The sequence below is a fragment of the Chrysemys picta genome, chromosome 9 (genome assembly GCF_011386835.1).
Source record: "Chrysemys picta bellii isolate R12L10 chromosome 9, ASM1138683v2, whole genome shotgun sequence".
Lineage (NCBI taxonomy): Eukaryota > Metazoa > Chordata > Testudines > Emydidae > Chrysemys > Chrysemys picta.
The window spans coordinates 6,414,425-6,441,812 of record NC_088799.1 but is presented as its reverse complement, the minus strand read 5'-3'; the positions used below and the strand labels follow the sequence as shown (position 1 = coordinate 6,441,812).

General features: G+C 41.8%; 1 protein-coding gene across 1 annotated transcript in view; it reads left to right on the top strand.

The window, feature by feature from the left end:
• PDE6D (phosphodiesterase 6D) overlaps nt 1–26,352 on the top strand; it is a 45,217-nt gene extending 18,865 nt beyond the window's left edge. Inside the window, exons 2-5 of the mRNA XM_065557593.1 lie at nt 17,981–18,069; nt 22,523–22,648; nt 23,335–23,440; nt 25,751–26,352. Of these exons, the coding sequence (XP_065413665.1) occupies nt 17,981–18,069; nt 22,523–22,648; nt 23,335–23,440; nt 25,751–25,832 (403 nt within the window). The 3' untranslated portion in view covers nt 25,833–26,352. The remainder of the gene's footprint in view (nt 1–17,980; nt 18,070–22,522; nt 22,649–23,334; nt 23,441–25,750) is intronic.
• Nucleotides 26,353–27,388: the final 1,036 nt, after the last annotated feature.

Here is a 27,388-nt window from a genome sequence, read left to right as displayed (position 1 = left end):
GCTTTGTGGGAGGATTTGAGACAATGTCCTCTAGGGGGTACCCTGTGCTCTCCCTTCCCATCACAGTTGCCACCTGTTCTGCCAGTCTAGACCTGGGATGTGCATTGTCTAGACCTCCAAGTACTATGGCCTATGGAACACCTGGGAGTCCAGACACCATATCAGCATGCTGGATCTCAGGGCAGTGCAGTGAGCCCTCAAGACCTTTTACCCATCCTTGCAGCCTCATGTAGTACGGGGTTTATGGCCATACCACAGCCATGAACTACATCAACAAGCTGGGAGAAACATGTTCCCAGTTCTTATGAGTGAAGGCAAGAAAATTGTCTCCATATTCCTTAAAGGCATGGAAAATATGTTCCTCTGACCCCCCTCAGGGAGCCTTAGGGACCCAAATCTTATTCATATGGGCTTCTGGCACAAGCCTCTCATGACTTTATTGATCAAAACAACTTTCTTCATAGCACTTGTATCTGCTAGGAAGGTGAATGAGCTTAAGTTATTGATGGTCATTCCACCCTATACTGTGGTCCATAAGGAGAAGGTCACTATGCGATATCATTCCAGCTTCATGCCTAAAGTGGTCTCAGATTTTTACCTGTCTCATTGAACTTCCCTCCCTGTGTTCTTCCCCAGACCCCATTCCCACCTAGGGAAAACTCTTCTCCATACCCGATATGTAAAGAGAGTGTGTTTTACTTGGAAAAGATCATGCCCTTTAGAAAAAAAAATAGGTTACTTATAGCGTATGGGGAGAGATGCCAATGTAAATCCATTACCAAATAGAGTCTCACTGGCTTATGAGATATATAGAACATTTGTATATCTTGTCTAGGAAACTAGTATCTTCTGGTTTTAAAGGCCCATTCCACAACAGCCACCACAGCATCAGTGGCATGCTTTAGGCAGTTCCCCTGGTGGAGCCATGCAAAGCAGCATCTTGGAGTTCGGTGCACACTTTCACCAGTCGCTACTCTCTGGATTTAACATCATGCTCTGTTGCCCAGTTTGAGAGAGCCATGCGACAGTCCAGATTTAGCTAAGAAATGTGCACCCACCATCCTCCTGATGGAGCGCTGCTTGCCAATCTCTCACAAGTGGGAATGCACAGAGGCCCTCGAAGGAGAGGTTACTTTCCAGTAATTGTTGTTCTTCAAGAGTTGCTTCTGTGCAGTCACATTCACCCACCCACCTTCCCCTCTTCCTCCGAGTTCTGTGTAACATCAGGACTTTCCTTAGGGAGAAGGAGCTGAGGTGGTTGGGGGCAGGGTGAACTCCATTGCACAATGATGTCACCTTTGCACACGATTTCTCATGCACACCCCAACAGACACGGCTTTTCAAAGCAGTTCTGCTGCTCAGCCAGGGATGCCATCTTCACACTTGTGGTAGACACAGAGGTGACTCTTGAACAAGTGACCTCTCTTTTTAATGGAGTCCTATATATAACATGACGGTAGAAGGCAAGTTGTGGACATTAGTCCACAAACTAAGCTATAGAGGTTGGTGTACATCAGAAAATAAAACCAAGAATATGAGTTTGTACATAGGCACATACAAGCGAACATTTCTTGTAGATCAGTACAGGTGCTTTCATTGTAGTCCGGGTCCAACCACTGTAATGAACAAGCTTTCCATACAAAGTGTTGAACATTCCATCATCTGTTTCTGTGCTAAGGAATTATGGAGAACTTGCAGTTGAAACCCAGAGGAAAACTTTTAGACTGTTTTAGTAATAATAATAATTAATAATCAAAATATCCTCTGATGGAAGCACTGCTATGTGTTAAGGCTTTAGCACTTTGATCAATGCCTCACATGTAGAATCATTTACTTGTTCAAGTAGATGAATCACATTACCATATTAATTTCCCCTTCTGGAGGTTTCAGACTATCAGACTGATTTCTCAGGTAAAGGTTAGGTATAAAATTCTTCATCAAAAACGTATAGGTAACATAGGATGACAAGAACCCTGGAAATTAATCTTAGTAATATTAAGATCAGCTAGAATAAAAAAGAAATGGACTAGTTTCAAGATCAGCCCCCTTAGAACATGTTCAGTGTGTAAGTAATAGCAAAAAGTGGAGTGAAGGCGCATGAATTCATCTCATTTGTCACACTTGCAACCTGATTTTATCGTTGCACTAAAGCAGGATTGCAAAGAGATTAGGTTTTGAAGCTGACATTTAAAGGTTTAGAATCTGGATGGCCAAGAAACTTGTTTTGTTCAGTAGTGAACAATATTGGGGCCAAGCATCTGCAGAGAACTACTGATCTTCTTGCCTGGATTTCCACTGTCTCACTGACAAAGTAATATCTTCCTCTGCTTATTGTGTGTCGCTAGGGGGAATTTTCATCAAGGGAAAAGAGACTGTTGCTATAGTGAGTAACCATTTCCCTTCCTCTTCTCTAGTCCCTCAGTATACACATTGCTATGGGAGCATTGTCATGGAGGGAATCTTGCTTAACAGCATCTCTCTGAGGGATATTTAAGGGGCTTACACTGCAGCCTTCTAGAAAGGCTCCTTGTATGTGTCTCTTCATGCTTTTTATGGTCCATGTAGGTCACAGAATCATAGAAATGTCAGGTTGGAAGGGCGATTGAGAGGTCATCAAATCCAGCCCCTGTACTGAGGCAGGACCAACTAAACCTAGACCATCCATGACAGGTATTTATCCAACCTGTTCTTAAAAACCTCCAACGATGGGGATTCCTCAACCTCCCCTGGAAATCTATTGCAGCGCTTAACTACCCTTAGAGTTAGTTTTTCCTAATATCTAATCTAGATCTCAGATTAGACCCATTATGTCTTGTCTTACCTTCAGGGAATAGGGAGAACAGTTGATCCCCATCCTCTTTATAACAGCCCTTGACATATTTGACAACTTATCAGGTTTCCCCCTTCTTTTCTCAGGACTAAACTTACCCAGGTTTTTTTAACCTTTCCTCATAGGTCAGGCTTTCTACACCTTTTATCAGCAGTGTCTGTAGCTGCCCTCTGGACTCTCTCCAATTTGTCCACATCTTTCCTCAAGTGCGGTGCTCAGAATTGAACACAGTACTTCAGCTGAGGCCTCACCAGTGCTGAGCAGAGTAAGACCGTTATCTCCTGTGTCTAACACACACCGCTCCAGTTAGAACACCCCAGACACTATTAGCCTTTTTGGCAATTGTCTCACATTGCTGACGGTCGCTATGATATTTTGCCAGATATATAATAAGACCACTCTGTGGCACTGCTGAAAGAGGGAATATGTGTCTCTGTGCCAAGGATTAGAATGTGTAGTCTTTTGCTAACTGATGAAGAAGTGGGCTGTAGTCCACGAAAGCTTATGCTCTAATAAATTTGTTAGTCTCTAAGGTGCCACAAGTACTCCTGTTCTTGTTGGGGTATAGTAACATTATTAAACATTCGATATCCAGTTGAAAGTGGTAACCTGGGTGGTTGGACTGTTTTCTACTCTAATAACTTCTTTAATGTTAATTATTTATAAACCACCACAAATCTACATGGTGCTTTATAAATGTGGATGTCTGTATAGTACTTGAGGGGTAGCCGTGTTAGTCTGAATCTGTAAAAAGCAGATTAGTCTTAAAGGTGCCACAGGACCTTCTGTTGCTTTGTATAGTACTTGTATCTGATATATGTGATCTGCTTTGACCTTCTCTTTGGCATGGGGGACGATCCAAAGAAAGGGTAGTATGGAGAACCTAATGCTTTTGAGCCAATAGGCATTCTGAGCTGGCACCATATTGCTGGGGGGGTTTTCTCCTGGGAGTAGAATGACTAGCCTTCCTCTAAAGGTGTGGTGATTGCTTAGAAGTGTTGATTACAAATGCAGAGAATCCAGAAGAGTTCTTGCCCCGAGTATGGCAGCATACTACCATAGCACTTGTGGAGATTGTGCCTCTTTCGGATTTATAAATCAAACATAAAGGAAGCCATTATTTAAAGTATTGTTGTCATTGCCTGGTCACGTTCTGATGGCATTATCAGGAGAGTTGCATCCTCTGTGGCGTCCTTGTTTGTCCTATAGCGGGAATTGGTAGAAAATAAGCAATTAAAGCATAGTAATAAACATAGGGTTGTTCTGGTTCTGTCTGGAATCTGTCACAGCATGTCAGTCATACAATTCTATTTGAGTGTTGTTTTTTCTATTCAAAAATATTGGTTTATAACTGCTTCATAAAGTTGCTCTGCCGTGTGGAAACTGAGCATGCAGGATTGTTGGCCAGAAGTAAGCTTTCCCCTTTGTACCCACTACAGAATCAAGGGACCTCAAGAGGTCATCTAGTCCAGTCCCCTGCACTCATGGCAGGACTATACTTCTCAAATGTTTTTAAACCCCCACAGATATGAAAGTGAGAGGTTACTGACATCAAATGTATTCTTGTCATCCTATTTCTCAGACTTTATCAATGTATTTTTTACAGAGATACCATCAAATCTGGTAACAGTATGTTTAAAAATAGACCAAACTCTGGATTACTTATGTGTCAATTTCATCATTCTGTCAGAGGGCAATATTTATTGAAATCTACAAAAACTGTTCACTAAGGCAAAGAGCACTTCTGTGGTGTACATGCTTCTGTGCGTGGTCTAACATAAAATATCCTAAGGAAATCAAGGTTTTCGTTTGTTGTTTTGTTTTTAAGGAAAGAAACGAAGTTTGTTCATTATCCTGTTGTGTGTAGGTATTACAAGAGTAATATCAGGGGAGGGTTTAAATTATTAATTCAATTACATTTCTTATTAGAGTAGAGGTCTTAATTGTACATCATTGGAATTCTTCTGCCAGGAGACTTGGATTTAGAATTAGACTTTAAAGGTAGGGGTGTGTATGGGTGTGGGTGGTTGGGTGGGTGGGTGGGTGGATAACACGGAGACCTGGTTTCTTCATTAAAGAGGTCCCATTGAGAATATAAAACTGGAAAATTAAATAGAACAAGTTATTGGTGGAAGCCAAGAGGTCTACATTGGTTACATTAAAATGCTCTGGATATAAACTAGCCTTCCTTGATCTGTTTTGTTTGTTCTGTAGGAACGGCAAGAAAAAGGAATGGCAGGTTTTTACTGCAAGGGTTTCTAGAGTTAGATGGTGTGATGTTTCTGTCAGTCACTTTGTATTCTCTTCTAAACCTTTGTAACTTCCTACAACTATATGTCCAGTAATTCTTAGCAGATGTAACCCCCTCACAGAAACTGTTTGCTAGAGGGACTACTTCCTCTTTCTTCAGCAATGGACACGCAGTGTCCCAAAGCAGTCTAAATCAGAGCATTTGTCTGTTCTAGACTGATATCAATAGGTTCTGACTGTAAAGTACAGATCAATGAAATAAGGGGCAAGACATAAACTTGGATGACAGCAGTAAAAAGGAAATGGAGCCTGGTTTCTCTCCAAGTTCTTCTTGCTCTCTGCCTATTAACACTGATCCCAGAAGTCAGGATTTCCTGAATCAACTTGATGTGGAAGCACCTACTTCTGAAGTGTTAATTCTGTAATGGAATGTTGCTGGGTTACAGCTCCATTTGTGAAGTCCTTGTTTTGGTCATTTGGCATTCATCTTGGAAACATCATCGTGGTTAGAAGAAATGAACTATTTTTAGTATTTTAACCAAATACGTTCAGGAGTTGGCATATACTATCATAGACTAATAGTGCTGCAGCACTGGTGTTCAGTGTCAAGATGGTGGTATAAATCTGGATTCCCAGAGCTGAAAGATTCTTATGTTTGCAAGTGCTGAGGAAGTGAAGATAATATGAGACTATTTGGACATATTTATATGGATGATATTTATGTTGGTTCAGCTCTTAAGAGTCCCTTTTAGAAATTTAATTTCTAAAATGGGCTTCAGTTATTCTGTACTGAATGGACTCTGGATGGGTCTCTGCAAGAGGCCCTGAATGATCATTCAGTAAGTGATCTGTCATAGTTATCTACCCTAAATTTAGGAGAATGACTAACAGCTAACCACATTTGGCAAAGCTAGTACTACTGTTCCTGGAGCTGACAGCGTTGAGGGCAGCTCATCTAAGGAGTATATTTGGACAGGTGTTGTGACCTCACTCATTCAGAATGCATTCCCTTTTACCACTTATGATGTATGCCTTATGTGGAAGGAAGCCATTGTGTGTTTTTAAAATTTATATATTGATAGCTGAGCTCCGAGGGCATCTCCTTTTGTTCTTAGGCTGGGGAAACCTATTTCCATTTGCCTGCGGACATTTGTTACAAATAAACAAAAACCCCTAAAAATGTTGTGAAACATGGCGAACTTATAGATTTTGTTGAAGAGTCTGACTAAATCTGGGTTTAGTAAAATGTTTGTATGTCACAAACTTTAAAAGAAAAACTCTTAAAAGAGAAACTAAACACTTTAGTATGACAACTCCGTTTTGATGAACAAACTGAGTTGAGGAACAAACAATGTCATGTTTTTGTATGACCTTTTAGATAAGGGCTGTGTGAATACAAGAATACTAGGTTATGGATGTGCTTGGTAGGGTTTGCTCACCTTTCTAGTTAGAAACATTTTGCTACTGTGGGCGCTGACAAGTCACATTTTGTTCTGCTTATGTGCCACTTTAGACCAAGTGAAAAATAATTCTTATTCTGTGTGACTGGAGTCCCAGGGAGCCAGGCTGTAGTTACTCAATTAGGGTGAACTGCAAAGAATGGGGCAGACAATCTCCAAAGCTGGTGGATATTCCAATACTTAGATTTACCAAACCAGCACAAAAAAGCTTCTATAATACCTTACTGGTTACCCAGAAGCCAACAACACAGTTCCCTTAAAGCAACCCAGCCTTAGGCCTCCGCCCAGACACCCAAGTCAAATATGATGAGGATTACTGAAAATCTTATTCATCATATAAGAAAGTTCTACCAATCCCAAAGGATCGGACACATTCCCTCCCAGGTTAATGGATATTCCAGATCTTACCCAAATACACGCTCACAGCCAATTCTTAACAACTAAACTAAAATGTATTAAAAAAGAAGAGAGAGGATATTGGTTAAAAGATCAGTATACATACAGACGTGAATGCAGTTCTGAGATCAGATTCATAGTAGAGATGATGAGCTTTGTAGTTGCAAAGAGTTCTTTCAGAATTAGTCCCTAAGTTATAGTCCAATGTTCATATTCAAGGTGATCCAGATAGGGCTGGAGATCCCACTTTTAGGACTTAGGTTTCCCCTGCATGAAGCATCAAGCAGATCTGAGATAAAAAGGATCAGGACCCAAGGGCTTTTATACAGTTCCAGGACTTCTTTTGATAGCTCGGAGTCCGAACAATAGGCAATCATGGAGACTTTGAAGTAGACCTATTTCCTAAGCATCACCGGTAATTAGCTACAGGGATTAACATAAGGCAATTGGTGGTGTTTTCCACCATTCGCAGGTGATTTGCTATACATTTCAAAGAGAGATGAATACAGTGATATCACTGTTTACAGTTTGTTTAAATGTTAATATTTCCTTTTGATCTCTGTGTGACTGGTTGGGTCACAGAAACCCCCTTGGGATTGCTACCTGATGTGCTGAGACTACCTCTGAGCCCGTTTTCCCTGGCAGCTTGGGACGTCAGTACCCTGTCTTGTTGAGCCAGACACGCTAGCCTGCTGCAAACACAGACCCAGGTCTGAACCACGTCCCCCCCAAAGTTGCAGGCTAAACTGAAAACAGCTTGAGAAGTGCTCCTGTCTCCAGCACCCAGATACCCAGTTCCCAATGGGCTCCAAACCCCAAATAAATCCGTTTTACTCTGTATAAAGTGTATACAGGGTAAACTCATAAAATTGTTCGCCCTTTATAACACTGATAGAGAGATATGCACAGCTGTTTGCTCCCCCAGGAATTAATTACTTACTCTGGGTCAATTAATAAGCAAAAAGTGATTGTCTTAAGTATAAAAAGTAGGATTTAAGTGGTTTCAAGTAATAACAGACAGAACAAAGTAAATTACCAAGCAAAATAAAACAAAACCATGCAAGTCTAAGCCTAATACAGTAGGAGACTAAATGCAGGTAAATCTCACCCTCAGAGATGCTCCAATAAGCTTCTTTCACAGACTAGACTCCTTCTTAGTCGGGGTCCAGCAATCAATCACACACCCCCATAGTTACTGTCTTTTGTTCCAGTTTCTTTCAGGCATCTCTTTGGGATGGAGAGACTATCTTTTGAGCCAGCTGAAGACAAAATGAAGGCGTTTCCAAGACCTCTTATATTTTCTCTCTTGTGTGCAGAAACCCCTTTGTTCTCCTGTGCAAAATCACAACAACAAGATGGAGTCTGTAGCCACCTGGGGAAGTCACATGTGTATGGATGATTCAGCTTTTTGCAGGCTGATGCCATTGTTTACATGTTAGTTTGAACGTTCCCAGGAAAGCTCAGATGTGGATTGGCGTCTCCCAAAGTCCATTGTCATTTAAGCGTTTCTTGATCGGACACTTACTGAGAATAGTCCTTTCTTAAGAAGCTGACCAAATGCTTCACTGAAGCTACTTAGAATCAAACAAATACATAGCCAATATTCATAACTTCAAATACAAAAATGATACACACATACAGACAGCATAATCATAACCAGCAAACTACAACCTTTCCTTAGACACCCCACTTGGCCTCCTCTGTATAAGAACTGGTGCAACCATAGGACCTTGGTTGCAACAATGATCTAGACAATCAGAGTTTGTCAATGTCACACCTTGGTTGCAACAATGATCTATATTGTCACAGTTTGTCAATAACATCACACTCTGAATTAACAAAATACAGCATAGACAGGGACTGTTTCTTTACATTGTTAATCTCTAACAATATATATGTAAACAAACTCAAACATTATCAATATGTCCCTAAAGGTTGAATCTGGGTCAATTAGTCTGCAAGCTGCTTAACCCTTTCTATTGACCCCTTACTTGACCACTTTGTATAAGATTCGTTGCAATTATATAACAGTGGTAGCAATAATGATTTGTATGGTCATATTTTAATCCAATAATGTCACATCCTGGAAACCAGTCATCCTATTTCTTTCCCTTTGTGCTCTCCACTCCTTTTCTAGTGATGCTTGGCAATGAATCAAAAATCCAACCCCCCACCTCCTTTAAAAAAAAAAATTAGTGAATGGAAACCACCAAAAGCAAGAGAAACATGATGTGAAGAAAGCCACTGGCACCAGCTCTGTAGCATGATAGCAGCAATCTGTGCTACTACACCAAACTTTGTGCTAGATTTCAGGAGACAGATAGGAGTACTTAAATGAAGGAGCAGAGGTGCAGAATCTAACACACAATTTGTCTCAGAACTTCTTGGGACTTTTAAACATCTATTTAAAATAATTTTCCATCTGAACGTGATTTGACTTGCCAGGGGTTCTCTCTTCAGATGGGGTTCTTACATCAAGCCCTTCACTATGATATCTGTTGGAATGGGAATGGTTTCTCAAAATACTCTGGCATATATAGATAGGGCTCATCCACTAAATCTGTGGGGAGGGTCTCTGGAATCTTTTTCATGTGAAGGAAGATCTTCCTTTTGTCTTTTTATTCTGAGGCAATCCCAGTGTTTTGTGCTTCAATTGGTTTTTCAATTACTCGTGTATACTTATTATCCATTAGTTTGCTCTGTAGCGGCATTCACTTCTGTTCCTATAGCTGTTCTTACACTTTAAAATTATGTTCTGATAAAGTCCTCTGGATTTTAAAGGCCAAGTTCTTCCCTTGGATGCACACATCACTCCCATTTACTCCCCTGCTGTTTCTGCAAACTTCAGAGCATTATTAACTACATTAATTGTGGTAATATTCAAAGGTTTCTTAGCATGAGTTGAAGCTTTTCTGGCATGCTAATTATAAAGATCAATTTAAATTTAGGCAGGATGGGCAGGAATTGCATATTGTCAAATTAAAAAGAGAACGTCATTTCGTTCATGCAATTTATGCTTCTGTAATGGTCCTGTAAACAACATTGGGTTTTTCTAAACTAATAATTGTTTTACTGGCTAGAATACAGTGATGTCCGGATGTGATCACTTGCAACTTTTCCTGCTGGGGCACTGGCACAAAAAAATTCTGGCACACCAGTTCACAAGAGCCAAAGAAAGAAACCTAACAAACATAGGCACCGGAAAGCCAACATAAAAGGACTGTATTGTTTCATCTTGTTTTTATTCCCTGGCACTGTAGTCTGGTTCCATGAACCACTTTTGCTATGTCTGTTTCTCATGGGAACAAAACAAATTCCTAATAGTAGCCAATAAACCATTTCCTCAGAGCTGCTATACAAGGCAACTGGCTCCATCTGTCACTAGCACCTGCTGTAAGCTAAAGATTTTTGTGGGAGTTTGGTATGATAATTTATTCTCCCTTTAAACAATGGTTATAACCATAAACCACAAGTGTTTTGTATTTGTCATTTTTGTTTTTCTTGCATGGCAATTCAAATGCTCAACTCTGGAGTCTTTTTAGATTGGGCTTAGAAGTGTTTACAGCAGAAGTGCACAGCACCTCTTGCTCTGTTGGGACTGTTAGTTGGCTGAACTTTTGCTGGTACATACTGATAACAAGAAAGCCTTCTCATCAGCTGCAGAGAAGAACTACCAAGGGATGTCACAAATTGTTGCTTTTGTCTGAAGAAATCAAAGGCCGTTTGCAGATGCCAAGATTATTTTCTACTGCTTAGTAGTGACTAAAATTGCTGAGGCCTAGAATTTGTTTAAAGCTTTCCACAAAATAATAAAAATGCAAGAGGGTTAGCCTCTGAGATGCCAACTTAGTTTCATTCAGACAGGTAAGTAAATATATTAAAACAATGTCATCTTGTTTCACCTTTACCTAAGTTTTTCAAGCTGTGATACTGAGCCCCACGGAATTTATTCTGTTTGCTTAGTGCCCCATAAACACAATAACTTGATGACCTTTAGCTTCTCTTCATTCGGTATGTAACTCTTGCCTCAAAAGCCCAATCCTTCTTGCCTCAAAAGTCCAATCCTTCCAAAACTTGTTCCCCATTCAGCTTGTGGAGAAGAGAAAAAGCTAGTGAAACTGAAGCTTGGCCTATTTTACAATATGCAGGACCTGGAAGTGGCTTAAAAGTGATCTCCCCCACAACCTTTAAACGCCCATCCCCTTTTCATGGCTTAAGAGTTCTTAGTCTGCAGTATAAATGTGGTATTGCAGGTGTCCCAAATTCTGACCAAATATTAAATATTTACTGTTTCCCAGTAACTTGGAAAGATTTAACTATGAATTTTTTCAGACAGTAGAACTGACTAGAAGGAAAATTAGGGAAAACCAAAAGTTGGCTCCATGCCCAAATTCCATTAGTTGACATCAACAGGATTGCTGATTCTGTCGTTTTAGCTGTAAAAATGGTGAACGATAGTTGGAATCCTTTGCTGGAATCCTAGGTTGTATGTTGGACACAGCTGTTACACCAGTTAAGCCCTTGCACTCTAATTCCTTACTGGCAGAAGCTAGACATGATTTTACTGCATTAACAAAATATGCCAAGTAGATGGCTTCTGTATTTTTTACAGCTTGTGTGGCACTTTGCAACTGAACTGATTACAAGTTACCTGTGTTGGCTTTTAGGTATTATAGTTTTCTATGGTCTCCATAATACCCAAGCACCACAAATATATTAGTGGATTTATCCTTGCAACATTCCCTTGGTAGGGAAGTAACTCATTGAGGCTCTAGAGATGATCTGACACAAGGTGTAAGTGACTTGTCTGAGGTCACACAGGAAATGTGCAACAGAAACACGAATATAATTTACTGTGTCTGTGTCCTAGTCCTGTGCTTTAATCACAAGACCAGACTTCCTGCATAGTAGGGTGCTAAAATCTGACCTGGATTTTGCTTTAAAGTAGAGATAAAGCAGCTATATTAACTTCTATATTACTTTTAAGTGGTTACTGTTAACACAGTATTCTATTAAAATGAACCTATGTAGTGTTGACTTATTATTTCAGTAATATCAGTTGGTGTTTTACCAAGTGCAGTCCAAGAACTCTCCAGCTGAATTGAGGATTGTATGACGTAAGATGAAAGCATGTTGTGGCGAACATGAGATCATATAGTTAGCAACTATTGGTAATGATATAAGGGGATATGTAAAAAGAAAGACAAGAAAAATAGTAGGAACGATACTAAGCAGTTGGTATTGGTTAAAATGTGACAAGCACTCTAGGATTTTGTTTCATTGCCGCGAGCTATTAAATATACCCCCCGATTACCTAATTACTGTGAAATGACTGTTGGTTGGGGGAGGATTACTGCAGTATCCTAACTTACGGTTCATGTTAATATTTGGGTCTCTCTGACTGCAGTTGCACAATTGATTTGTTCTGTACAGGAAGCTTAAGAGCAGCTTCCTTCACAGCTAATACTAGAGTACGTCAGAGGTGCTGTGAAGGCCTAGTTGGTTTCTTCCCAGTTAGGGATTTAATAGATCACCTCTATGGTTTATAGTACCTTGAGTCATTCTTGGATGTGTGCAGTGATCGTTGTCTTAAAGACTTACTGCTTGTCCTTCACCCCTTACAAAAACTGGCTTTATAACAGCGGAGTTTAAAATGCTATGTACACTTGTAATGCATATACAAACATCCTTTTTTGTTAATCTGAAGCCCAGAGAGCATGATGTTGCCTGGTAGTAAGTGGAGGTGACAGTGTTCTGTGGATTCCTTAAAATACCCAAAGGTTATGATAACTGGTGAGCAATAGCTATCAGTTTGTGTATCTGTTGCAGCACTTATTACCAGACAAACTGTATGGACAAAAGAATTCACGTTCTTCCAGTTCCTTCAAATATGGTTTTACACTGTATTTTAGTCTTTGACTATGAAGAAGGTCCTGTTCCATACACACACTGCCAGAGCCTATAGCTACTGCTTATCAAACCTTCAAGACATCCGTGTTCTTTTATGTACAAGCAGAGTGGACTTTATGGCCGTGATACAACTTAAGGGTATGTCGGCAGTGCAATTGGAGGTGTGACCGCAGCGTGTGTGGAGATGGCCGAATTGGCTTTAATTTAGCTAGCTCCAACAGCAATAACAGTGAAGCCATGGCAGCACAGGTGCCAGCGTGGGCTGACCACTAGAGTACCTAACCAGGGTCCTGGACGGGCTTGTACACCCATGCTGCTGTGGCTTCACTGCTATTGTTATTCAGGCTAGTTAGATCAAAAATACCATGGGTGTATCTAGACATGCTGCACTCACATCTCCTGTTGCAGGGTAGGACGTGCCTTAAGTACTTTGCTGAACTGCAGCCTAGGGGCTGTAACAGCAGGTGCACTGGAGAGGTTACAGGGTGAGTGACTGGAATGGAGGGAAAGCCTCAGGCCATTTGGGTGCACTAATCTTTAATCCAATAGCCTTCAGACCATCTCCTGTGTTTCTAAGCCCCAAAGGGCTACCTACTTAAAAATCAAATGCTATAAAGGAAAAATCTAGTATAAAAATGTTCTACCTGGTAAATCTATATCTGATATAAAATAGGCTACTAAACATTCCTATTTGCTACTGAACTGAACTGTTGTCCTCTAAACTAATAGGCTGATCCATGCCATGAATACCTGGTTGTTTATACTTTCTACTGTAGGCAACATGATAAAATCGACTTGGGTGGTTTAGAACACAAGCTTGTTTTTGGGGAAGGGGGTTGCTTACACAAATGTAATGTAGAAGCATTTTGGCTTCACACTCTATTTTGTCAATTATTCTCTAGGATACTCCTTATTTCTGTGTACTTGTTGACACCCTGATCATACCCGATGTGTTGTGCACAGCTTTTGAATGGTATATCGTATTGATAATGAGAAGCTGGGGAAGAGGATGAAAGATTACCTGCAAAAAGTGGCTACAAAAACTAGGTTCTTTCATTATGAAAGATAATGAAGGGTACACAAATTCCTAGAGGGTAAAGAACAGTCAAGATGGCACAGGCTGAAACTAAAAGACCTAGGCATTCATGGAAGACATGACAGCAGTTTGGCTGCCACAGCCTTTGAGGTAGTCAAAATAGAGTTAAATGTGCACTGGAGGAAAATATTATAGGGTACAAACAATAGCAAGGTAGATAGAGGCCTGGTTTCTTTCGCCACCTCCTACTATAAATGAATCATTCCTCCCGAATTCCTCCTCCTTCAATGCCATCCTTAATTAGCAGGATGCCATGCCAAGTCTAAATAGGAATCAGTACATCCTGACTTTGTGACGAAAAATGGTGTCTTTGACAGATACAAAAATAAAAAGAAACATTCCTCTTCATAGATCAGAGATGGTCAAGACAACATAACTTGCGTTTGGAAATGCACATCTTATTTCTCTTTATCAGGCTGAGCAAAGTATGTCTGTAAGGAAGCTAATTTGTCAAGTGTCTATAAAGCAAGGTAAATTCCAGCTTTTATATAAGACTTTGCTGACCTGGTAGGTGGTGGAATATAAATAGATCAACAGTTCTCCCGTCTGCTGTTCTGCCTAATCGTTCCCTGCCTCCAGGATTGAAGGTGATTTGACATATTGAGTTTTAAATCCCATAGGAAATAACAGAAGCATGAAAACTCAGTGTTGGTAAGGGATCTTATGCTTTTTGATGTTGCATGTAGAAACCAGATTACAGATACACTATTGTTACTCCTTGTTCTCTAAGCTTCATGAGGCCATAATTCACTGGGCTGTATCTTCTCTTTAACTTGCACCTTCAAGTTTCCTTCTCAAACTTCTGAGACAGGCTTTCTTCAAGAAGAATGATTGTGTTAAACCCATATTAATGTACTTTTTCTACTTAATGATACTTCAAATGCCCTCCTGATCCTGCCTGCAAGTCCCAACTGCTGTTCAGAAGATGGAGCGTTTTTATTTTTAGTAACAATATCTCTCCTGCTGGGATGAAAGAATCTTAAACCAATTAAACACATTAGGAGATAACAGCACATGTGGGTTTGGTTCATGGCCTCCATTTTCTTCACTATGGGGCATGTCCTAGTACCAAGCTTTCCATGCAAGATGACAGAAATAGTCCGATAAGCTCCTAACTAGGTCAGCAGTGTAGCTGCTGCTTTGCTAGGTATTCCCTAACCAGTGCCTTTTAGCCCATTATAGTAATCTCTGTAAATGAACTACAATTTTGAGTTAGGAAATAGTTTTCCCATTTCTCTGGTGATTGTTCAAGAAAAATACAACATTTTAATTAAAAATCTGAATTTGAGGGACTTTGTCCAGTTCAAGATGATCTTTTGTATGTATATGAAGATAGATTATTTTTCCTTTTTAATAATGTTTAGCTTCTTGGGGGAAAAATTGTAAAATGGCTAGTGTATTATGGTCTGTTAAAATATGCTTGAGTGTATAAAGGGTAGCTGGTGCCATTCGTTTGTTTAGGGGTTTTTTTAAACCCTGTTTTGCGTTCGAAACTATGGCCAGGTTGATTTTTAAATTTATTTTTTCCTTCATAGAAGTCTACAAGAGCTTGTGCTGAGTTTACACATAAATCCATCATGGCTAGGAGTTCTTTAGCCGCATTCATTTGGTACTGCAATTTAAGCTTTTTACTTCTAATTGATCTTTAAGTTGACGGAATACAAAGCACAGAGGAGACAATCACACACAGCATTACCATGACACTGGAACATCAATATAGAACAAAATTTGACAAGGACATTGCCTGGAAGTCTAACACCTTTAATGTCAAAATAGATTGCAGTGTCCAGTATGCAGGCATAATTTACATTACCAGTTAGTTTGGATTTCAACTAGAGAGAAATCTTTTTTAGACTGTCAACCTCTGTCCTTTATGCCTACAGTGTATTTTTACTGACTAGAAATAGAAGGTCAGTACAGCCCCATAACCCTGTGCTTAGAGTAATAATGTCACATTCATCCATCTGTTGTGTTCGTGCCAGTAATTGAGTTATGAGGCTATAGTTGTTCTACTCAGGATTTTCTTTCAAGTGCGTAACTCTGTTGTGAAAATAAAATTAGGCTCCTAAGTCACATAGGCTTTGCAATGCTGAGTGGAGCAACAGCCTAAATACCTTTAAAAATCTGCACCTCCCTACCTCACAGATGTGTTGTAAAGATAACTACGTTAAAGCTTGTGAGATGCTCAGATACTATGGTAATTGGGTCATAGAAATAACTTAAAATAGAGGAGTATGGTGTCATTCATGGTGATCGTCTGGTTTATAGGTGTCTGGATTGCACACAACTATCTAAGCAAATCTCTCTTCTCTAGCTCTGTTTACGGTTGTCTGTTGGAAGTTTTATATTTAAAAATTATTAGAAATTTTAACCCAATTTCCTCCCTCCTCCACATTCACAATTTTCAAACAAACAAACATCACTAAGTAAAATAAAAGCTGCTAAAGCATGTGTTTTCTCCCCCAGGCTCCAGAAACACTTTGAGTACTTTCAGTACTGTCACTGAGCAATATAGAGATTAAGAGTTTTGTGAGTCTGCCCAGAGATTAAATACATTAGAAACTGAAATAAATACATGCATGTAACTCTGCCCGACCCTACTTATTCTCCCTTGTCAAGCTTCACATTGCCCTTCAGCCCAACTCTCCTCCAATTTTTCCCACCCTCATCTGCCAGTTTGTCAGCTCCTCGCACAATCGCCTTCTTCCAGGCAGGCCTTTGTACTTAGCGTAACCTCTGAGTTCATCCACAAGGCCCCCTCTGGCTCGCTCCTAAAGACCCAGCTCTGCTGTGCTGCTCCAGTGAATAGCTTTGACTTGTATAAATAACCTGATTAATTATTATTCTTCCCCCAAACCGCTGTCTTAGAACGCAAGCTTTGCATGGCAGGGGATGCCTGGAAAGTGCCAAGTGCATAGTGGACACTGACATACACTAACCAGTACCTAGAGAGGATGCTGCAAAAGTCACAATGGCATTTTCTCCTGTTTTTCCACAGGTTCACGCTGCAGCTATCTTATAAAGGGCAGAGATCCTGCTATGCGCCAATACTTCAGCATGTAAATGCTGGTGACTTCATGAGTGCCCCTCTGATCAGCTGTGGCAGCAGGGACTGTGGTTTTAGGAATATGGCAAGTCTGCTTCAGCCTTTTTGAAGGCTATAACCCTATTCATCAGGGTATACAATACTGACTATCCAAAATGGCTTTGCAGATTCCCAATTCCAGAGTATGGGTGTGTGCACAGCATACGCTATGGGAAAGCTTTTCAACAGCACAAATGACACAGGTTAATTGCTATTTGTGCCTTTGAAAGTGTCTGTATTCCACACTCCTATATAACTTTCATGAGTATTACATCAATCCATACCAGTAGAAGTCTGGTACCTAACACTTACAAACTTACCCCCTACTCACTCTTACTAGGTGTGTTTAGCTCTTGTTCCTCGGGGAAACTCCACCAGGGCTGTGCTGTTCTTAGAGAATTTGGGTTAATATGAGAGTTACTTGTGCCAAAAATGTTAGAACAACGCTCTTTACCACACTCTGCAGATCAGGAAAATTGATCCAACATTCTTTCTCTAGTGACACGTGCGCTGTGTTTCTCTTATGTTTCTCCTTTTCCCATTCCTCTTGAGAGGTGGGGGCATGGTGATGAGGAATTGTATTCTAGAATTATCTGCTATAGATGCTAATGCTGGTGCTTGCTTCCCTGCAGTACGGTGATGTCTGCCTGATCCAGTAGACATAAGTAGAATATAGTCAACCAGGCCAAAGAGCATCAGTTTTAAGGGAAAACTTAATGAGTGGATGCCCTTTGCTTGTTGTGTTGACTCTGGTCTAATGTTGGTTTGTTTTTAAACCATGAGAGGGACATCTCCCCTCCTTGATGCCGTAGCTCCAAATACATGGCATGTCACAGTAAGGTTTTAGTGTAACTCCTGCTTAATTCTGAGTAGCCTATTTCAGTGCTAGGCAAAGACCGATGGGCACAGAGTCTAAAAGCACAGTTTGTTTTCCTTAATCACCTCCCAATCAGAAATTGGATGAACCTTCGGGATGCAGAGACGGGGAAAATCCTCTGGCAAGGAACAGAAGATCTGTCTGTACCTGGAGTGGAACATGAAGGTAAGGTATGGCCTCCATGTTGGGTTGGATAATACAGTATCTACGGGGCCTGACTACAGTCAGCATGGCACCGCTTTTGAAGGATAGACTGTGTGCTTGGACTTTGATTCTACAGCACAAGGAGCAGGTGAGTCAGCTGCAGGCAAAGGAGAGATGTTAAGACTGAATACAAGGCGCTCAATGGGTTAATTTACTTCTGCACACCTGATTGTCACACTTTTCCTCTTCATCCATTAAAAAAAAATAAGCCTTACCACACAGTGTGACTGGGACTGGGCTAGTAGTTGTATTGATTGCGGTTGAGGCACAGTGGGAGAGCTATATGGGGAAACGTGCATACTGTTTATGTTTATATTTATGTTTACGGTTTATATTTATGAATTTTTGCTTAAATGACAAGGGCTGAATCCTCCTGAGGTCCCTTCCAACCTTGATATTCTATGATTCTATGTTGGCCCTCTGTCAACTTGACCATTACTTACTTTCTCCAAAACATTGGGAGAATTTAATGCTGAAATGGAAATGGGACACGTCTGTGCTCTCCACTTCTGTCTGTGGTATCTGTTCCTAGAGGCCTCGCAAAGTATTCCGTTCTCCATTACTCTGCTTTGATATCTAATATCCCATGCTAGTGTGGGAACGTGTCGGAAAGGGATAGTAATTGAAAGCAGGCTTACCACAATATAGACTATTTGTCACACTGGCTATGTGTAAAAAGAAGAACAGGAGGACTTGTGGCACCTTAGAGACTAACAAATTTATTAGAGCATAAGCTTTCGTGGACTACAGCCCACTTCTTCGGATGCATATAGAATGGAACATATATTGACATCATCATAGGACCTAATCACATCAGCCATACCATCAGGGGCTCGTTCACCTGCACATCTGCCAATGTGATATATGCCATCATGTGCCAGCAATGCCCCTCTGCCATGTACATTGGCCAAACCGGACAGTCTCTACGCAAAAGAATTAATGGACACAAATCTGACATCAGGAATCAAAATACTCAAAAACCAGTGGGAGAACACTTTAACCTGTCTGGTCATTCAGTGACAGACCTGCGGGTGGCTATATTACAACAGAAAAACTTCAAAAACAGACTCCAACGAGAGACTGCTGAGCTAGAATTGATATGCAAACTAGACACAATCAACTCCGGTTTGAATAAGGACTGGGAATGGCTGAGCGATTACAAACATTGATTCTATCTCCCCTTGTAAGTATGCTCACACTTCTTATCAAACTGTCTGTACTGGGCTATCTTGATTATCACTTCAAAAGTTTTTTTTCTCTTAATTAATTGGCCTCTCAGAGTTGGTAAGACAACTCCCACCTGTTTATGCTCTCTGTATGTGTGTATATATATCTTCTCAATATATGTTCCATTCTATATGCATCCGAAGAAGTGGGCTGTAGTCCACGAAAGCTTATGCTCTAATAAATTTGTTAGTCTCTAAGGTGCCACAAGTACTCCTGTTCTTCTTTTTGCGGATACAGACTAACACGGCTGCTACTCTGAAACCTGGCTATGTGTAGAACAGCATGGCCTCAGCGAATTCACACAGAAGGCTTTTCTGATAATGTGAGCACCATGCAAATGGTCTATGAAAAGTGGAGTGACCTTGGTCATCCGTTTACTTCAGCGTTACTTATGAATTTTTGCTTAAACGACAAGGGCTGAATCCTGCTTGGTGATACTAGGGCATTCATCTCCCTGTGAATTATAAAATCTCCTTTCATGCAAGGGCAGCAGGCACGTGGCACCAGAGAGTGGCAGCAGGATCCAACTCTTGCATTATTCCTTTGTAATGATTTTTTTTTTAAGTAGTAATGCTGTCAGGGTAGAGGGGATGGAGAATTGGAGCTGTTTAATGCAGTACAGGGCTGGGTAGGACACAGAGTTAATTCTTGTCTTTCAACTACAGAGATTTGGTTTCAAAGCTAGCTTGGGTCACAAATGAAATGGACTTGCTACTCCTAATCAGGTCCCCCATGGACACTCTTCCACTTCACACAAACAGTGCACAGTTGGGCATGACAGTCTCTGCTCAAGAGAAGCCTGAAGCTGTAATGGGAAGGTTGAGAGTCTGAATTGAAATGCAGAGTTAGATAAGAGAAGCACTGGGTTAAAACATTAATCTGGCCTCTTCTGAGGTCATCCACTTGGACCTGACAAGTCTCTCCTGGTCTCACTCCAGTGCTTTTTAGCAGCAAATAGCTGCAGTCCTGTTAACATACCTAGTGACATACTCTGCTAGTATCGCACACCTAGCAAAAAACTGGAAATGCCATCATTACAAACACAACTGAACACATGGGCCTGGTTCTGAAACCAAGGAAATATTTAACAATACATCAGAACTCCGTAGAACAGGTTTTATTCAGATGTCTGCTGTGAAGGGAAAGGTTCCAGCAATTTTAAATACAACTGTAGTAAAATGATTGAGACACAGATTTAAAAAAAATAAGGTAATTCTGCAGCCTGGTGCGTCATTGCTTAAACTATGGGGTAGTGCTGCTTTGCCCTCTTTTTAGCCACTGTGCAATATTGTGTGAAGGCAAGAAAGGGGCACGAAAGAGACGAGAGTAGCTAATAGCAGCCGAGGGAGGAGTAAGACACTGGGGTGCAGGAAGCAGAAAATGTAAATCCTGAGGCATTTGTTCCCATTGTTCTCTGACTTCCTCTTACAACTTCTCCCCAGAGGCACTGGTAGCTTCTGAATCTTCTTCCTTCACTGTATCTAGACAGACTGTTACACTTTCCTGGCTCTGTGTAGGTCTGGAGACTACAAGGTGGAGTGTTATTTCTTGTGGATAGAAGAGAAGGTTGGGACTCATGAGTTCTATTCCCAGCTCTGTCACTTGGGCAAGTCCTATCGCCTCTCTGCACCTTAGATTTCCCCGTTGTATAAAACCACGATAATATTTGCCTACCTCACAGGTAAACTGGGACTTAATTAAAACAGAGTCTCCAATGTCTTTCAGACTATCCTGTGTCAGAAGTGTGTAGTACTAATATCATTACAGCTGTTGTTTTGTCATAGCAAGTCACAGTCTGGTCATGGTGAACATAAAGAGTCAGATCTATAGCAAAAGATTCCAAAGGTCAGTTGTGCAAAATACAGATTGAGTAATTTTAAGACATTCACAGTCATTAACAGCAAAACACCATATGTCTTAAGGCCCAAATTAATACAATGCACAATGGTTTAATGAGGTACTATATCATTAAATGGGCAGGCCATATTCACAATAGGCTGCAGTGTGTACTTGTGAGGAACAGAGGTGGATGTTGGTGTTAGGCAATGAAAATAGCTTAAAACTATTAGTGGATTAAGGGGGTAAAACTTCAAGCAACTCCATTGTGGCTCTGTTTTTTAAATCATGGGATCGGAGCTCCTCCCTGGGACGAAGTGGTAGCTTGTATCATGATCCCCTGTAGCTCTCTAGATCAGCATCGTATCAAAGTCCCAGGCCATTAAACTATTGTACATTAGGTGGATTTGCCTGGGGTTTGATGGGCTTTTCCTGTTATTAAACAGCAGCTTGCCGTCTGCTCGTGGACATTTTGATAGGCTTTCTGTTTGGGAGCAGTTCTGCTCATAAAATAGAAATTTGCATGAAAACACTTTCTAGTACACTGTAAGGCTCTATAATCACACCACTTACGAGTGACGGGCTTGGTAGCACGTCAGTGTACTGAATATGCCCTTTTTCCTTGTTACTGTGACATTTCAGCACAATAACTGATGCTCCCAGACTTCCTCCTCTTCCCCTACAGATCTTACAAAATCAGCTACACTTTGCCATTTGCTGGCAGTGTCATACCCACCATGGGAGCCCAGCCACGTGGGCATGCCAGATCCATTTTGTCTCTAAAAATGTACAGTTTTATTGTCCTGGGGTAGGTATTTTGGGAACCAGACACTTCCTGTGCACTTACAGAATGGCTCCCAGGGTCCATGTGAAATCTCCAGAATAGCACTTGCTGGGTTGGGAAATGGCAGTTTGGGGTTTGACCAGGATACAGAGCCTGAAAAGGAGAGCTGAAGGGGGAAAGGGTACTGTTTAATGTGCAGAGTAACCCTCTGCCTACTTGCCACGTTTAGCACATTTTCTAAAGTAATTGTAATGTTGCAGGTCACATTTTAGCCTGAGGTAGCGTGGCTTCAGTAGTACATTACCAGGAATGAGGAGTCAAGAGACCTGGGTATTTTTCTGGCTCTGCCACAGTCTTGCTGTGAGATTCCAGGCAAGGGATTAGGTTAAAGCTATCTGTGCCTTGGTGTCCACGTCTGTAAAATGGGACTCATATTTTTAGTTGCCTTTTTGGCCTGAACTGTGCTCAGAGCCTCTGCATTGGGTTAGCATTTCAGAGGGTGGCATAATAGCACAGGGTTTGTTTTATTATTTGTCAGAGTAATGGTTGTCTGATTTACTTCCACAGCTCGAGTTCCTAAGAAAATCCTGAAATGCAAAGCCGTCTCTCGGGAGCTAAACTTCTCCTCAGCAGAACAAATGGAAAAATTCCGACTGGAACAGAAAGTTTATTTCAAAGGGCAGTGTCTAGAAGGTATCGCTCCATTCTGTGGACAGCTGTACTAGAATGTGGTGAACTGATACTTTGTAAAATGGCTGGGATTGAGGGTAATGAGATGGGCTGAACATTGTTTTAATTTTTAAGAGTAATGTGGAGGTGGAGTGCTAGTCAGACCTAATGGGCCAGAGCATTAAAGTGACCATTTCATAAGCGTATTAACCATTATGCAAGCACGACTTGTACATGTGACCTTGTAACAGCATGATCTAGTATGCCTTGTTGTAATATTACACTTAATCTAGGGGGTATAAGAGTACCGAACCTCGCTGCCTTGTTTTATTAATTATGCCCCTACTTTGAGCTGTCCTTACATGGGAAAGTTTTTGAAGAGGGGGAGGATTTAGAACACTCTAAAGAAATCTAACTTGGCCCAATTTCTGCTGAGTTAATCACAAGAAAAGTGGCAGGACTGCCGTTGCTCTTCTGATCTGCTCCTCAAGAGCATAGTGGAGGCAGGAAGGATGTCTAGTGCAGGTTGAGTTGTACAATCCTAGTTTTTACATAGCATTTCCCTTCTGAACTTACATACAAACTGCTGGCAGAGCATGAGGTGGGTCAGTCACTAACAGCTTTAGGAGTTGGGTGTGCAATCCAGTACAGAGCAAAAGGACCAATGTGGGTTTCTTAAAAAGCTTGTGGATCTCTTTTTCCCTTCACAGAATGGTTCTTTGAATTCGGCTTTGTGATCCCCAACTCCACAAACACTTGGCAGTCCTTGATAGAGGCAGCGCCAGAATCACAGATGATGCCAGCTAATGTTTTAACGTGAGTTGCTTGGGGTTAGAGAATCTGAGCGTGCTGGGGGGGGAAGCAGTGCTTGGCATTTCCATGGGTGCAGAAGAGTAAAATTGGAGGATTGTTCAAAATGCGAAAGAGGAGGGGAGTTGTTCCTGACTTTGTCACGTTTCATACCTCCAGCTTTTGAGGGACTTCCCCATTTTCCTCTTTCCCATAGGCCTAATTTGCTTTAATAGAGCTGCTAAGACTTTTGAGAAACTGGAATTGATTCTATGTTAAATACTGGAGCTGCCTTTAAAGGTGACTGTGAAGGAGTTTTAAAAATTCTGTTCTAGTGCCCTCAACATCCAGGCTAAGCAGCGACTCAGTGCATTCCCATAAAGCCAGCTGTTGCTGATTGGTTCTTGCTCTGAGATCCCTGCAGGCATTATTCAGGTGGTGTCACCCAGGGGACCTCTGTGACCTGAAGTTGGCTGCTGGTGCTTGTTTTAACACTGTATACTTTTGCCAAGCTTCAAATATTTTATCCTCTTTTGGATATAAAATAGCTTAGTTATGCAAAATAGCAAGTGAACAAAATGAAAGCCCTCTAATGACTCCTTACACGTTGGCATCCGAGGAGATCAGCAATTCATGGACTTGGATCAGGCTAGTGAGTACCAGGGCATCACTTTGAATGGGAGATTTGATGGGAAGAGAAGCCCAAAGGCAGACCCTGGCAAGCAATAATCCCTGAAAAAGGCCATCATCCCTATAGGAGCTGTCCCCAGGCTAGATATGTGCTGGCAAAACATTTCTCTCTGTCTGTCGCCAGCAGAGACAGGAGGATGTCGGAATCATCTTGCCAAGTTTAGGCAGATAGCGGGAAGCTGGTCACACCAAGATTGGTGTGCTCCTAGAAGATCCTTCTTTTAAACTTCCCCTTGCTCCCTCCCTGCCCTGATGGAAACTAGACATACAGTGAGGGAGCTGTGGTTGAAGCCACCATCTTTGATATCACAAAAGTCTTTGACAGCGCTTTTCAGAAAGAGAAAAGCTTCTGAAGAGGGAACAGTAAGTGAAGTGGTTAGAGCAGTGCTACCTGGGAGCCCTTTTTGTGGGCACTGCAAGCAACCCCAGCTCCCAGTGAGCACCGGGGAAGCCAGACTGCAAAATCCAGAATAAAGACAAAAGCTCATTTGATGAGACACAATTCTCCCCACCCCAGGAAGCAGAAAGTTTTCAGGACTGAGCCCTATTGAGGGTGGCAAGGGTACATGAGCATTTTCCACCCCCCAGTTCTCTGTAGGTTCCAAATTCACCAATCTTACTAGGCCTCTCAGTTCTCCATTCCACGCTCCAAAGGCCTCCTAAAATTAGAGCCTTGAAACCTGAGCCAAACCCAGCTGGACCCGACTTCAAGTGTCGGATCAGGTCAGGTCTGAAAACAACCCAACCCTCTCTGGGGTGGGGTGAGTAGACTCTATCCCCTCCTCCTGCCAATGGGGCTGGCAGAGCAGCTGCATCTCAGCTCTTGCCGACCACCACCGCCTCACTGCATTGGGTACGCCGATGAGTAGCAGCATCTCTCACTCTACAGCACACCCAGCACTATGCCTCTGCTTTAGTATACAGAACACGTACAACCACCTCCGACCAGCACAGGGTGCAGTCATATCCAAAATCTATATTCCACGTGGGACACTAGATCTTTCCACTGCGGTTCAGACAAGACACTCATGGACAGGCACTCGCTTTTAAGCATTTATTGGGAGAATGACATCCTTGGTTGAGGTAGGTCCCCCCAGAGCTAGAGGGCATATGGGGACCTGGAAAGGAATAACAGAGTAGGACGTGTGGTGCTGCTTTTCATGTCCCCCAGTAGAGAATGAGTAACACAAGGTGACCAGCCACGCTACTACTTTACTCATGACTTCAAAAACATCGTGCAGAAGTTAACCATTCATGGGTATCGTATACATCCCCTCCCCTGCTCTGCCCTGTGACACAGCCAGTGTGACATTCAACCCAGTGAACAGAAACTGTTCATCTTTACATGGGGGAGCAGCTCCCTGTAGGAATGCAGTGGGCAATTCTCTCATTGTCTGGGGAAAATAAGGCTGATAGCACTTTGTAAAGAATAGCCCTCCATTCTAGTCCATTGCTGATGTCATCGGGTCACAGTGCGGCTTCCCTTTGCATTATTCTATTCTTACAATAAATATTCTTAAATAAAAGGCAGCGGGTATTGTGGGGACAGGGAGTTAGCTCAAGCCAGCAAGAGCACGGTTTGCAGCAGTATTCTGTAATTGCTTTTGTCTAATATCTCCTTCCTTTCCTTTTAATTTCCCTCCACAGTGGTAACGTTATTATAGAAACCAAGTTCTTCGATGATGACCTCCTTGTAAGCACTTCCAGAGTGAGACTTTTCTACGTTTGAGATAAGGGGGCTTTTGGGGGCTGTTTTTAGTTTTCCTCCGTACAGTTCTTGGTGCAGAACCCCTTGCCTATCCAGTGGAAGACACTTCCTGTAGGTGTGAGCCTGGGGACCAGCTCACCGGGGGTTGTGACGTTTGCCCATCAGTTATTTGGTTTTCCCCTCCGACCAAACCCAACCCTGAGAGACGCAACCATCAGCTCAGTGATGGGGGGAAATAAAGACTCTGTAAAAATGGGCAAAAAATGGTTGTGCAGAACCAACACTGTAAATTATGTTAGTTTCATCCTTTGTACTTCTCTGGATCTTGGTACGTAATCACTCATTTCCACTTGCACCTTCTCTCGGCACTTTGTTTTGGATTAAGTTAACCTTTTCCTTTCCCATGGTTAGTTTTTTATGCTTTCTCTGGATTTCTGTGTAGTGGTCTATACATTCTCATACCCTAAACTTGTAAAATAGTCTGATATTACATAATGTAATTAAAGCAAATTTCTGAATTAAAACGTTCGTACCGTCCAAAGAATGGAAACACTTTCAGCTGTGTTTTTCCCCCCTTATTTTAAAAATGTGAGTCAGTGACAGACTGCAGCTTGCAAGCCCATTGTCAGCAAGCCAACGGCAGCAGAACAAAGGTCTTGTCAGCACTGCCATACTAAGTTCTTGCTGGACTCTTTGCTCCTCAAGGCTTCCTCTAAATAAGGTGAAAACTATAGCTTCTTTCCGGAAGGGCTTCCTTCCGATTCCCCACTCCAGGATTGTGTCTGTTCCTTCAACCAGTGGTTAACCTAAGCTTACTAGTTCCCTGGGCAGCAATGCACAGACGTTAGTTTATCCAAACTCCATTGGGTATGTCCAAAACCATCTGGAAAATGGGGGTTGTACTGAATAGACTAGCACTTAACATAGTCCACCATGTCCATGAACTCCAGGAAAAGAGGTGTTAGCTATGACCACTTTCTTGAGTTTACTAGAGACTGAAATGCTGTACTGGGGGCTCTGTTTGGGCGACAGTGGCTAACATCAAGTGCTAATGTGTGCCCAGCTTTGATGGTATATGGGGGAGTGTAAGAGAGGCTACAGGAGACCCTGGCCACAGCCAGTTACTTCCACTAGGTGGCTTATACACAGGACTCACTTTCTTATTTCTTGCAAGGGGGACCCTGCCCTTTGTGGGCCTTCTTAAGTCTCTTCTGATGGGGATCAAAAGGAAGTTAAATGTCCCAGCACACCCAAGAATAACTTCCCAGAGCCAACTGAAAGGGAAAGAAGCCAACAGTACTTTCTTACTTCAGGGCTGTCTGTATAGCAGTTTTCAAGGAGTCCTGGCTGGGTGGCTGAATGGGGCTCTCTCTGTGGGGCTTACCCTGGGAATCTGCTGCATTCCCTGTAGAGTCTGGGTGGAGAGCTTCTGGCTGGGAGCTCCACCTGTGGCCTAAGGAATCACTTCATCCATTTCCTACTCAGGGTGATCTCCCCTCTACCAGACATGATTGACAGGGGCAGGGCTTGCTCCACACACTGGGCCTCTCTGGGGCCTTCCTTCCTCCTCAGTGTGG